At 42.8% G+C, this 14,544-nt stretch overlaps 1 protein-coding gene across 1 annotated transcript; it reads left to right on the top strand.

Annotated features, from left to right (window-relative positions):
• The first annotated feature begins 10,493 nt into the window (after window positions 1-10,493).
• Window positions 10,494-11,441, top strand: LOC122479580 (olfactory receptor 2A12-like). Its single transcript, XM_043573402.1, has one exon. It carries the CDS (start codon window positions 10,494-10,496, stop codon window positions 11,439-11,441), a length of 948 nt encoding a protein of 315 aa, XP_043429337.1.
• Window positions 11,442-14,544: the final 3,103 nt, after the last annotated feature.

Genomic DNA, 14,544 nt, shown 5'->3' with positions numbered 1-14,544 from the left:
AAAGATTTCTAAAAAATCTACAAATATCTGGAAACTAAATAGCAGGCTTCTAAATAACCCATGGACCAAAGAAGAAATGAACAAGGAAAATTAGAAAGTATTTTGAACTGGATGAATATGAAAACACAACATACCAAAATTTTTTCTTTTATGGAGAAAAGCTTCAGGGAACTATCAGTAGAAGCAATGAGAATGGATACTGGCCAGAAAAATCAGGTGACCAGCGTAGTCTATGACACCGATTTTAGCTATCACTCCTAAGGAATCAGTCCAAGAATGAAGTCTACATGTGTAAAGATATTCATTTCAGTATTGCTCATAAAAGGATTTGTCAAAATGTGTATGTCATTATGCATTCACTTAAGATGATATGTTGAATATAGCACAACTTGGGATAATGCATATGCTATAACATGAAGTGGATGGGGCGCCTGGGTGGCTCAGTCACTTGAGCGTCCAACTCTTGGTTTTGGCTCAGGTCACGATCTAAGAATCTTGAGATTCTCTCTCTCCCTCTCTCACTACGCCTCCCCCACTTGCTATCTCTGTCTCTCTCTCAAAGGAAACAAATAAACTTAAAAAAATTTTTTAAACTTAAAAAAATAACATGAAGTCAATAAAAGCAGTCTACAAAAGGACCAGCGTACGATAAATACAAATTTACACAAAAACTTGTAGTTGATAAGATAATGGAGAAAAAACACTAACAAGAAGATGGCTTTGGTTTTAGAGAAGTGGGATTATGGTTGATTCCCTTCTCATATTCTCCTGACTTTTCAGGAATGTAGTCATAACACAATGTTGACTGAGGCTTTTCCTGTTGTATCAAAAGTTTGGCTAAAAGCTCCACTTTCTGCAAGATCCTCAATGAGTTGCCAGACACAACCCAGTCCTGTGTTCATCACTTCATCACCATGTACTTGTAGACTGTTTGAAAAGAATTGAGACATGGAAAGGACGTTCATTACATTGGAGAGTTCATTGTTTAGTGTAGGCTTCGTGCCAGGAGAGAGTAATGTGCTCTTCCCCTTTTGGTGGGGGAGGGGAATGGGTTCTTCCTGGTCCCTCACCTGTCAAGTGGAAGAAGCTCTAGGAGAACAGTCAGAGAGGCCACACAGAGATTTGTGCTGAGCTGCAGCAATTCTAGGCCTCCCTGCCCTGGCCTGAGGATGCAATCAGACAGGTGCTCCAGGATCGACTGGGAGATTGACATGTGTCCCTCAAGTTTGGGATGAGTGAGACTAGTGTCTCCTTCCCACCTGGGGAATACTTAAGGCAAGAGGCTGACCAGAGAGGCCCCTGAAGGCAGGGAGAGCAGACAGGGTAGCGGCGAGGCCTGCATTCCCATTTGGTGTTGCAAAGATATGTGTGGATGCTGCATGTACATCCTGCCAATTCAGATAATGCAATGAAACTTGACTTTGCTCCTTGGTTGTTGAATGGATCATTCTGGCTGTGGTGTGGAGAGCAAATTGTCAGGTGGATGCGTGCAGGTGTAGAACTCCTTCATGAATTTTCCCTGGAATATAGTGGGGGCACGTTGATCTTCAGGGTGTTTCTTTTTGAGATCCAGAAAGGTTTCTTATATTGTACTTCTGGATATTGCCTCTGTTTTACTGTTTCTTCTGTAGAAACTCTTTAATACTTGCAGACAGATCTTTGTAACTCATCTTCGTTCCGTAATTATCCTAATTTTCTTTCTTCTTCTCTGTGTCCCGCGAATACTTTAATTTTTATGGAAGGCCCATTGTGCCCTTTACTGTCTCCACTTCAGGCTATTTTTGACTACTGTGGTAAATGTACTTTGTTGGCTTAAATGCATTCTTCCCTCAGTCTGTTATCTTCACATGATCTGCTTTGTCCTTTTGTACTTGACTGAAATCACAGAACAGCTATTTAAAAATATTTGCCTTTCCAAATACAGGCTTTTCCTCTGAAGCTCCGGGCCACCGCTCTCTTCTCATGAGCTGCAGATACACGTTGGGGCGCTGGCCCTGGAAGTGCTGGCCTTGATGGACTGACAGAGTGGCAGAGTTAATGAGGGTGTTTGCACCGCAACAGGATGATGATGACTCTGATGTTGGTGGTGGGGAGATGATGAGTTGGGTGATAATGCTGAGGGCAATGATGCACTGGGGAAAGGGTGACGTTTTGGGAGGGATGCCAAATAAATGTGGAGGTGAATACTAACAGGGCGATGTGGCTGTGGTAAGGTAATGTCTGATGAAAAAAACAGGTGATGGTGGTGGTGGAGGGGAAGGTGATTTGGGCAGGTGCTTGTTGGCTGGTGTACATGCTCAGGATAAAGTCAGGTTGAAGTTAAAGCAGGTTTCTTCAGATGCCTCTGAGGGACACTGGGTCACCTCTGATCTTGCTGCGTAGCTGCTGTGGCTGGCTCAGCTGTCTAATGAGCTGAAGTTCTTAATGGTGTTCCTTCCATGTTCTTAAACACTGAATTTAACAAGCTCCCCCAGGACTTCTCACGTCAGAGCAACTCCGCTGTGGCTTAGCCAGACCACAACCAGGAAGGAGGACTCCTGGGGCAGAGGGACCCAGGGGTGGCTCCCAGGAACTGGGGAACAAAGTTGGAGACTCACAACAGGAGGGGGAAAGAGGAAGAGCAATCAAGACATTACTTTTGGCTTAATTGAGATGAGAAAAGTTTAACTCTGTATAACCAACAGTTCTTATATCCTCCTGGGAAACGTCAGGCTAATGCAGAGCTGGTGGGGAATTCTCAGTAGCTCAATGTCTGGAGCCTATGATTACGTTTGGGAAGTCACGCACACAGTCCCAAAGCAGGCCCCCAGACTCAGCGGGCATATGCTGCCTAAGAAGGTTCTCTCCACCTTGAACTAGCCTTGACATGTAAGTCAGTCACCAAAGATCACTGCTGTTAGCCTTACGGGGGATAGTGATAGCCCAATTACATCAGGAATCTCTCAAGTACTTTTACTGCTACTGTTTGTAATTTCTTTTTACTTTAATTATACAAGTGAACATCGATATATTCATTATAAACATTTATTTATTTTTATTTATTTATTTTTTGGGACAGAGAGAGACAGAGCATGAACGGGGGAGGGGCAGAGAGAGAGGGAGACACAGAATCGGAAACAGGCTCCAGGCTCTGAGCCATCAGCCCAGAGCCTGACGCGGGGCTCGAACTCACGGACCGCGAGATCGTGACCTGGCTGAAGTCGGACGCTTAACCGACTGCGCCACCCAGGCGCTCCCATTATAAACATTTAAACAATACAGATAAAGAAAAGTTCCCTTTGATTCTCTCTTCAATACTAGTCCCCTTAAATCTGCAAAAATCAAAATACATGGTAAGGATATATTGTTAACAATTTCATCATATGACTTTTGACAATTTGGGGAAATTGGGTAAATGAACTGAAAAATGCCCTAAAGGAAGAAAGAAGAAAAAATATATGGCCACTTGAATAGTTGCAGAAAAAACATTTACTAAAAGCTAATATAATATTTCTTTTCTCTTGGCTTTTTAATTTAAAACAATTTTTTTTTAATTTTTTTTTCAACATTTATTTATTTTTGGGACAGAGAGAGACAGAGCATGAACAGAGGAGGGGCAGAGAGAGAGGGAGAAACAGAATCGGAAACAGGCTCCAGGCTCTGAGCCATCAGCCCAGAGCCGGACGCGGGGCTCGAACTCACGGACCGCGAGATCGTGACCTGGCTGAAGTCGGACGCTTAACCGACTGCGCCACCCAGGCGCCCCTAAAACAATTTTTTAAAAATATTTTTTAAAGTTTTTTGAGAGACAGAGAGACAGAGCATGAGTGGGGAAGGGAGAGAAAGAGAAGGAGACACAGAATCTGAAGCAGGCTCCAGACTCTGAGCTGTCAGCACAGAGCCCCACATGGGGCTTGAACCCACAAACCGTGAAATTATGACCTGAACCTAAGTCAGACACTTAACTCACTGGGCCACCCAGGCACCCCTTTTCTCCCAGCTTTATTGAAGTATGGTTGACAAATAAACATTGCATATATTTAAGGTCTACAATGTGATGTTCTGATAGTGGTTACTACTGTCAAGCTAGTTCTCTTCTAGTTCAACCAAGGTCTTCTAGTTTCTTTTTAATTTTTTAATTTTTATTTTATTTATTCTTTTTAAGTAGGCTCCACACCCAATGTGGGGTTCGAACTCACACCCTGAGATCAAGAGTTGCATGCTGTACCCACTGGGCTAGGCCAGCCAGATGCCCCCCTCTTCTGTAATTTAAGGTGAATGAGGTGATTTGAGATCTTTCTTATTTTTAAATAAACTTTTTTTTTGCGTTCTGTGAATTTTGAAGTGCTCTGTTTTTTGTGTTCATTCCTCTCAAGTATCTTCTGTTTTCCCCTGTGATTTCTCCTTTGACCTATTGGTTGCATTAGAGTGTATTATTTAATTTCCACATGTTGAAACTTAATTCCAATAGTAGACAAAATCTTTGCACTTGCTCTGCCTTCCTTCCCTCCTCAGGGCCCTCACAGATCACGCAGGACTCCCAGGAACAATAATGGAGAGTGAGGGTAACAGGAGGTCAGTTATGGCTGCCTTCCTGAGGGGGTGGACCTGAAATTTAGGGCAGACTTAAAGACACAAGGGAAGAGGGTCCTCAGGTGGAGAGCATAGAAGGTGCAAATGAGGGAGAATAATAAATGTACAGGTGACTTACTTCCTATACACTTGGCACAGTCTTAAAAGCTTTCTATTTGTAAACTCCTTTTACCCTCCCTACAACTCTATGGAGCAGGTTCTAGTTTCCTGATAAAAGGCCTGGAGGCCTGGAAAGGTTTCTGAAACTTGCCCAAAGTCACAGCTGGTAACTGTGACACTAGGGATTGAACATATGCAGTCTAGCGCTAACCCAGAGAAAATATGTGGCACAGGAGGGCATGGACCTCTGGGGAGTAGTCGGAGCTCCAGTCAGGGGGTCTTGAGTACTAGGTGATGGGAGTGCAGACTTGATACTCAGTCCCTGGGGGATTTAAGGCACAGAGAGTTCGTTGGAAGTCATTGGATTTGTCCTCCTGGGAACTGGGGCCCCCGTGAGCACAGTTTCAAAGGAGAGCTCCTCAGGCTTCTGGCCCATCCCTCACACAGAGCCCGAGAGCAGGTAAAGAGCAGTGGGAGTGGGGACAGTGGCCCATGGCTTGGGTGTCTGCTCCTCTGAGGCATCCTTTCTCTGCTTGCTCTGGTTCTCTCGACTTTCTACAAATCTGCACATCTGCAGGTCCCTTCATGCCTATGCTCTTTGCTCTGTCCTATCCTTTGTCCACTTCTTCTTCCCCAACTCTGACTTGCTCTCTATCCAACTACCTTTCTTTTCCCTCTGACTGAGTATGCACATCTCCCTTAAGACATTTGGCTTTCAGTTGCCAATGAAGACAAAGAGAAGGAGGAGGGGCTGTTGCTGGGGAGGCTGAGGCAGCGGGGCTCTCCCATGTGTCTGTCCCAATCAGGGGGACCCTTGGAAGTGGGCAAGTCAAGGGATGCAGGTGAGAGGTGGGGAAGGTTGATAGGACAGCACTAGGATATGGGAGAGGAGGAGGGAGGCTGCAAGGAGATCTCAGGGGAGGCAAGGATTTGGAGGACCACTCTGACATTGGGAATTGCTCTAAGGATCTCTTATTGAGGAGCAGGGAGCAAGGCAGATGCCTCCCGCCAAGATACTTATAGTTCAGTGATGCTCCCTGTCACTGTTGTCCAAAATTGTGGGACTGAGAGTGCTTCTGGAGTTCTGGAGCTATCCCCCATCTCGATTCCCTCTTCTTCTCTTCTACCCACCCAATGCTCCTTCCCCCATACATTCTGCACCAGTAGAATGAGTGGACAAAGGCCACACTGAAAATGCTCTTTTATTTAGATTTCTCCTAGAAAATGCTGTAGGACTGAGTGAGTGGGTGGGACTGGGGGATGAGAGTCACAGTGAGAGGCTGCTACAGTGCTCCAGGTATTAGGCATTGGGAAACAGGTGAAGATAGATAGTAAAGAGGACAGAGAAGATGGAAAAGACCTTAACTCCTCCGGATGGAATGGACCTCAGCAGTCCTCCTGCTCCACCTCTAAGTCCAGGTTGATCCCACTGTGTCCCTGACATATGGTCAGCTAGATTCAGCCTGAACCTCTCAACAGAAACAGGGAGCTCATTGCTTCTCAGGACAGTCTTTTCTGTCTATGAATATCTCTGGATGTTGGAACTTTTCTGTAGTCAATCTGAAGCTTGGTGTCCTAGTAAAATTTATACTAATTCTAAATCTGGGACTATGCAGGGCAATTCTTATTCATCTTCCTTAATGCAGCCCTTTAGATACTTCTGTAGACAGACCTCAGCATCCTCCCTAGCTTAAATTTCTGCAGAGAAAAATCACCAGTTGCTTAGATTTGTTTTTGTACCATCATAATATATCTTTCTACAAGCCACAACTCGTCCACGTATCTCCTTAAGACTTGGGTCACAGGTGTAAATTCTACATTCCAAATATGTTTGCCCCACTGGAGAGGGCAGGTATCAATCATCTCTATTTATCCTGCCAATATAGCTTCTAGGATGGAATCTAAGACTGGCATTCCTGCTTTAACAATTTAATAAATATTAATTGAGTTGCTACCATGTGCCCAGCACAATGATTGACACTAGAGATATACTAGTGAACAAAACAAAGTTTCTGCTTTTACAACCTACTTGGGGACAACAGACAATAATCAGATAAATAGGTAAGTTTTTTAAGAAGTGAGAAGTACGGGGCGCCTGGGTGGCGCAGTCGGTTAAGCGTCCGACTTCAGCCAGGTCACGATCTCGCGGTCCGTGAGTTCGAGCCCCGCGTCGGGCTCTGGGCTGATGGCTCAGAGCCTGGAGCCTGTTTCCGATTCTGCGTCTCCCTCTCTCTCTGCCCCTCCCCCGTTCATGCTCTGTCTCTCTCTGTCCCAAAAATAAATAAACGTTGAAAAATAAAATAAAATAAAATAAAAAAGAAGTGAGAAGTACAATAAAGAAAGTAAAGCTGACTAAGGAGACAGTGAAGGATGGCTGCATTTCAGACAGGATGGTGAAGAAGGGGCTCTCTGATGAGTGACAGTTGGGCAGGGAACTGAAGGAAGTAGAAGAACTCCCCCCTAAAGAGATCTGGTAGAAGAGAGCATAAGTACTGGATGTTGTGGCAAAAGTCTTTAGGTGAAAGTCTAGTTGGCAGTTGTTGGACTCGAAAGGGTAACAGTGACAGTGTGGTTTTTGTGGAATGAGACAAGGGGACAGTAATGGGAGATGAGATCCAAGAGCTAGAGCATGCAGTAAAAATTAGGAGTTCAGTCTTGGATGTGAGAAGTTTGAGAAGTCAAACATCAACAGGCAGAGTTCAAGTAGGCAGTTGGACACAAGGAATATAGGGGGACCATCCAGGCAAGAGATATAAATATGGAGATGTATTTAAGGCAGGAGATGGGCTGGCTTCAGACACTTTTGGTTCTCATCTCACTTGGTATCTATCCATATTTGACCACAAAGACCATCCTCTCCTTGTAGACCTTGTCTCTCCTTGGGTTTCTGTGTCACATGTCATCCATCTTTGGCCTCTCGACACCATCTTCTCTGGATTCTCTCCTTGAAGCCAACCCTTAGAGTGTGGCTTCTCAGAGTGCTGCTTTCAGCTGTCTTCCCCCTCTACACGCTCTCCCCAGGTGATCTCATCTCTTCCGATGGCTTCAGTTCCTATAGAAGTGCTGAGGACGCTCAGATTCCTGTCTCTAGAGCTTTCTTTTCAGCTCTCAACCATCAGCCAAACAGATACTGGGAGTCCCACAAACTCCCCAACTCCAAAACTAGACTCATCATGTGTCCTTCTTCCCTCATTCCCAAACTTTCCACTCCCATGTACCCAACCTCAGTGAATGACACCATCACCCCCATCCATTTACTCAAACTTGGAATCCATCCTTGACCCATCTTTCTTTCTCACCACTCCTTAATCACTTACCTACATCCATAGACTCACCTCCTAAAGACTCTTGTTGAATACCTACCTTTCATATCAATATTTGCTCCCACTCTCATCCTTTCCTCCCTGAATTGCTGCAGTCTCCACACTGCAGCCAGTGTGATTGTTGCCAGACATAAGCCTGATGTCATGCCTATTTGGTGGATCCTTATGTTCCTTTCTATAAAATCCACCCTCATTAGACCATTTTGTAGGGCTTTATAGGTCCTCCATGGTCTGTCCTTGCCTACCTCTTTACCCCATCTCTCATCACTCTCTGGCTAGCTAATGCTTCATGACTTCACACAGATGACTTTCTCTCCCTGGTATATCCTTTCCTGCACTTTTCCTGTAGTTAGCGTCTACCCACTCTTCAACGACCAGCTTGACTCTTACCTCCTGCAGGATGTCTTCTATAATTCTTCAGATTGAGTTAGGCTTGCTGCAGCAAGTTGCAAGTAGCAAGGAGGAAGTATGTTATGTTTCTTTACCTTTTAGTTTGTCAATTCCTCATCCCAATTCCCAGTGGCTTTAGCCACTGCCAGGCTTGCAGTAAGAGAGAGATGAGGTGAGGGGCAAGACAGTCCTGAGTTGACTGGTACTATCTTGATAATCTAAAAATTGTATTCTTGTTCTTCTCTGGTTTTTAAAGATTATTCCTTTCTTTATGGAATTCTTTCACTGCCACTAGTTTTTATTTTATTTTATTCTATTTTATTTTTTTTATTAAAAAAATTTTTTTTAATTTTTAGTTTAGAGAGAGGCAAGACTATTTTTAGTCTAGCAGGGACTAGACTAGACAGAGAGAGAGAGGGAGAGAGGATCTTGAGCGGGCTCCACGCTCAGCACAGAGCCCAACATGGGGCTCAATCCCATAACCCTGGGATTATGACCTGAGCCAAAATCAAGAGTTGGACACTCAACCAACTGAGCCACCCAAGTGCCCCAGCATTGCTCCCAGTTTTTGAAAATCCAGTCTGATAATCTTTGTCTTTCAGTAGGCTTGCTTACTAATACACATTTAATGTAGTTACTATTGTAATTAGGTTTGAGTCTATCATTTTAATACTTGTTTCCTACTTGTTCCAAGTGTTCTTTTTTTCTTTATTCCACTTTTCCTGCCTTCTTTTGAATTAACCAAAAACTTTTAATTATTCCCTTTACATTCCTTACTGTATTTTGAGTTTTACTATTTTTTTAAATTATTCTTTTGTTATTCTACAACAAGGATTGGTAAACCTTATATTTTTAAAAGGGTTTTTAAAAAACAAATAAAAATATGCTACAGTGACTGTATATTCTGTGCAAAGCCTAAACTATTTATTGTCTGACTCCTTATGTGAAAAAGTGTCTTGACACCTGATCTAGAGACTAAAATATGCATCTTTGGCTTATAGTCTCACTTAAAGTGCCATTTTCCAAACAATGCAAAATCTAACAACAGTTTAAGTCCATTTCCTCCTCCTGCTGTTAGACCATATTTGTCACATATTCAACTTCTATGTGTATATTTAAAGCTCCAACAAGGTGTCGCTATTTTTGTTGCTTTAAACAATTAATATTCTATGATATTTACACACACATTTATGATTTCTGGTGTTAATTTTCTCTTTCAATTGCATACTTCCATCAGGGACCATTTGCCTTTAGCCTAAAGAAGCTCTTTAATATTTCTTTTACTGTGAGTCTTTTGGTAATTGATTATCGGGTTTTTGGAGAGCAAACAGCTTTCATTCCTTATGGATATATTTGTTGAGTATAGTATCCTAGCATGGTAGTTTCCTTCCCTTCGTCTCTTGTTCCTTCTTTCCTTCCTTTTCTCTCTCTCTCTCTCTCTCTCTCTCTCTCTCTCTCTCTCTCTCTTTCTCTTTCTCTCTGTCTCTCTCTCTTTCATGTATTACCCACCTCTGGTCCATGGAAATACATGACTTTGACTTGTCACGAAGCTGAATTTATTTCCAAATGATAGTTGTCTTCTGGAGTAAGTCATATATCCAATAACTATGTCTCTAAAATTCCAGAGTATCTGTTAGGCTACTCAAGTAGTCCCACTGAAGCCCATTTTGATAAAAGCTTCCAAGGAGGGGTAGAAATCTCCATTTGGTATGACACTCACAACAGATGCTGTAATCTCAAATATCCAATTATTTTTTTGACTGCTTTAAAATCTTTTCTAAGCTCCATGAACTATGGCGAGTTCAGGAAGTGCAGGACACAGTTTTGGACACTCCTTTTTGCAAGTTCTACATTTTGAAATGTGAAATTTATTATCTGTAGTCTCAGAATAAACTAGGATTAAGTAATACAATATTAACATGCTGTTTCATATAAAATGGAAATTCTTTTTTAAAAAATTTTGTTCCCAGCTTTGTGGGTGTCCTAATGAGAACCTACTTTGCTACTTATATTTGGCCCTCCTAATAAAAGAGTAGCATCAGGGTTTGAATCTGAAGACTTATTTTATGAATGATTATGGCTCTGTTCTTTCTCTATACCAGGAGAAGGATGCAAGACTTACGCTGGGGAAACCATAGCTCTCTTACTGAGTTTATTCTTTTAGGATTCTCTCGTAACACAGAGATAAATGTTATTCTATTCAGTGTCTTCCTCTTCCTCTACCTCATCACTCTTCTGGGCAATGGGCTTATTATCACCTTGATACGCATGGACTCCCGCCTCCACACACCCATGTACTTTTTCCTCAGTGTCCTATCCATTATGGATATGGGCTATGTCACCACCACAGTGCCCCAGATGCTGGTACACCTGGTTTGCAAGGAGAAGACCATCTCCTACATTGGATGTGTGGCGCAGATGTACATTTTCCTGATGCTAGGAATCACTGAGTCTTGGCTTTTTGCAATCATGGCTTATGACAGGTATGTGGCCATTTGCCATCCCCTGAGGTATAAAGTCATTATGAGCCCTTTGCTATGTGGGTCAATGGTGGCCTTCTGTGGATTCTGGGGTATCAGCTGTGCCCTGATATACACTGTCTCTACTATGATTCTTCCCTATTGTGGTCCTAATGAGATCAATCACTTCTTCTGTGAAGTACCTGCAGTCTTGAAGTTGGCCTGTGCAGACACATCTCTCAATGATCAGGTGGACTTCATCTTGGGCTTCATTCTTCTGTTGGTCCCACTCTCCCTCATCATCATTGTCTATATCAATATTTTTGCTGCCATCTTGAGAATTCGCTCAGCCCAAGGGCAGCTCAAGGCCTTTTCCACCTGTGCCTCCCACATTACTGTTGTCACTATGTTCTCTATACCATGTATGGTTATGTACATGAGACCTGGTTCTGAATCTTCCCCAGAAGAAGATAAGAAGTTGGCTTTATTCTACAACATCATCTCTGCCTTCCTCAATCCTATCATCTATAGTCTTAGGAACAAAGATGTGAAGAGAGCTTTCCTCAAAGTGACAGGCTGGGGTAAAGCAACAGAATGAAGTCACAGAAGCATGGGTACCAGCAACAAACCCGGGACACAGCCTACATGACTTCTCCATCTAAATTCTTTCCAACATCCAATGGGCACACATGATGTATTAATGGGTTAGTCTCAGTAAGATCATATCTCAGAACACCCATGAGGTTATGGCAATAGGTGTCCCTCAAGCATAAAGACACCTGACAGGGAACTCCATGAAGGCACGCCTATATTTGATTCATTTCTGTACCACCAGTTTACAAGACCTGGCATAGAATTGGCACCAATATTCATGTTTCCTATTACTGAGTGAACATGCACCTGAGTGCTTGATCTCTGGATTCATGAAATAAGTTCAAATTGATGGGCATAAGATGACTTCTGGTCAGTGACTGACTAATGGTCAGTTACTAGTTACTGACTAATGGTCAGTAACACCATTAAAGCTCAGTCAGGGATTTGACAAGGTCTGAACCACAGAACAATTTAAGAAAATCTATTGTAATCATATAAAATAGGGTTCAGGAAAGTAATATAGGTCACAGGTCATTTCTCATTCAATACTATTAGGAGAGTATTCATTTAGGGCACATAAACCCTCATGTATCTAAAGTAAGGAGCTCTGTCTTAGTGAAGTGATATTTTCAGGGGAGAGCAGAATCTCCTAGCAATTGGGAAAATCTCCTCCCACCCAGACACTTTCATAATGCATTTTTAACTTTATTGAAATACATTGACATATGGGGAACTGTAGATATTGAAAGTATACAATTTGATGAGTTTTGATATGTGTATATATACTTATGAAAACACCACCATAATCAAGATCATTATCATCAACCTCCAAAGTTTCCTTGTGACTCTTTGCAGTTCCTCTGTGTTAGTTATCTATTGGTGTGTGACAAATTACCCCCAAATTTTGTGGTTTAAAACAATAAACATTTATTTTTTCTGTGGGTTAGGAATCTGAGCAAAGTTTAGCTGGATCCTCAGATTAGGGAGTCTCAGAAGGCTGTAATCAAGGAATCAGCTACAGAAATCCTACCACTTGACTGGGGAAGGATCTGCTTCCAAGCTCACTTGATTGTCACCAGGGTTCAGTTTCTGGTGGGCTTTTAGACTGAGGGTCTTTCCTGACAGCTGTACAGAGCATCCATCAGTTTCTTCCATGTAGGCCTCTCCTCGGAGCAGCTCTCCACCTGGCAGTTGGCTTCATCAGAGAGATTGTGAGCAGGGTGGAGCCAGGGCCTTCTGTAACCTACTCTTGAAAGTGATTTCCCAGGGCGCCTGGGTGGCGCAGTCGGTTAAGCGTCCGACTTTAGCCAGGTCACGATCTTGCGGTCCGGGAGTTCGAGCCCCGCGTTGGCACTGTGCTGACAGCTCAGAGCCTGGAGCCTGTTTCCGATTCTGTGTCTCCCTCTCTCTCTGCCCCTCCCCCGTTCATGCTCTGTCTCTCTCTGTCCCAAAAATAAATAAAAACGTTGAAAAAAAAATTTTAATAAAAAAAAAAAAAGAAAGTAATTTCCCATCACTTGTGGGATATTCACAAGAAGCAAACTACTAGGTCCTGCCCAGACTCAAGGGGAGGGGATGACTCAAGAGTGTGAATACCTGAGTGCAGGGATTATTGATTAATGCAAAACTATTTAGACTCTTACTGATCAAGGAGTGGTCTGGGGATTAGCATCACCAACGTCATTCAGGAGTTGTTAAGAAATGCAGAATTTTGGTATTTCCACACCTAAGGAATCAACATTTGCATTTTAAAAGATTCTACAGGTGATTCCTACACACTTCTAAGTTTGAGAACAACAATTTAGCCAACACTGCAAGGACCATATCACACCACCTGTGTAGTATAAACTACAGCCTTTTTAAATTAAATTTTTAAAAAAGTTAAGCTCAATAGTGAATGAAGCTTTTGGAAAACTTAAGGGGAGAAACTGAAATTTCCTCGACACAGGTGTGGCTCCAGGTTTCTGGTAAGATTGACATAACATTCTCTTGGCTCTGTGGCTTCATCGTGAGCTCCTTTCCCATCTCTAGTGAGCCTCCTGACACTGTGCTTATCTTGAAGAAAACCTGAACTCAGCTCTTGGCTTCCTTATATGCAGGCTCTCACCTTATTTTTGTTGAGGAGAATGAAAAGGAGGACAATACAGTCCTCTTGAATTGGAAGAAAGGAAAAGGGAATAGAGTACTAATATTTTATTATTATTTAATCTCAAAGAAAAATAACCTTTTTTTCAGTCCTGATTTTCCCTGCCAGCCATCAGTCCTTTCTTTGCTTTTGGAGAAAATTTCCAGGAAATAGTTGTCTACAGTTCTGTCTCTAACTCTTGTCTTACAATTTTCCCTGAAACACACCTGTCAGGTTTCACTCTTGTGACACTACTAATATTTCTTCCACCACCACTTATGTGAAGGTAACTGTTGACCCTCACATTGTTCACTGCACTGGTCACTTCTCAGTCCTTGTATACAACCTTCAGCGTCATTTGACATATTTGATCTCTCTTTCCTACTTGAAGCACTTACTTGACTTGCTTCCAAAACTCCACACCCTTTATTTAATGGCCAGTACTTCTTAGTCTCCTTTTTCTAGTTTTCTTCTTCTTGACCTTTTAATTTTTTTTAATTTTTTTTTTTAATTTTTTTTTCAACGTTTATTTATTTTTGGGACAGAGAGAGACAGAGCATGAACGGGGGAGGGGCAGAGAGAGAGGGAGACACAGAATCGGAAACAGGCTCCAGGCTCTGAGCCATCAGCCCAGAGCCCGACGCGGGGCTCGAACTCACGGACCACGAGATGTGACCTGGCTGAAGTCAGACGCTCAACCCACTGCGCCACCCAGGCGCCCCAATTTTTTTTAATTTTTTAATGTTTATTTATTTTTGATAGAGAGAGACCGAGAACAAGTGGGGGAGGGGCAGAGAGAGAAGGAAACACAGAGTCCGAAGCAGGCCCCAGGCTCTGAGCTGTCAGCACAGAGCCCAACATGGGGCTCGAACTCACAAATGGCGAAATCATGACCTGAGCTGAAGTCAGACACTTAACTGACTGAGCCATTCAGGCGCCCCTCCATGTTCTTTTTTTTTGTTTTTTGTTTTTTAAAGTGGAA

This window comes from Prionailurus bengalensis, chromosome C1 (assembly GCF_016509475.1).
Source record: "Prionailurus bengalensis isolate Pbe53 chromosome C1, Fcat_Pben_1.1_paternal_pri, whole genome shotgun sequence".
Lineage (NCBI taxonomy): Eukaryota > Metazoa > Chordata > Mammalia > Carnivora > Felidae > Prionailurus > Prionailurus bengalensis.
This window is presented reverse-complemented; position numbering and strand designations above follow the sequence as displayed.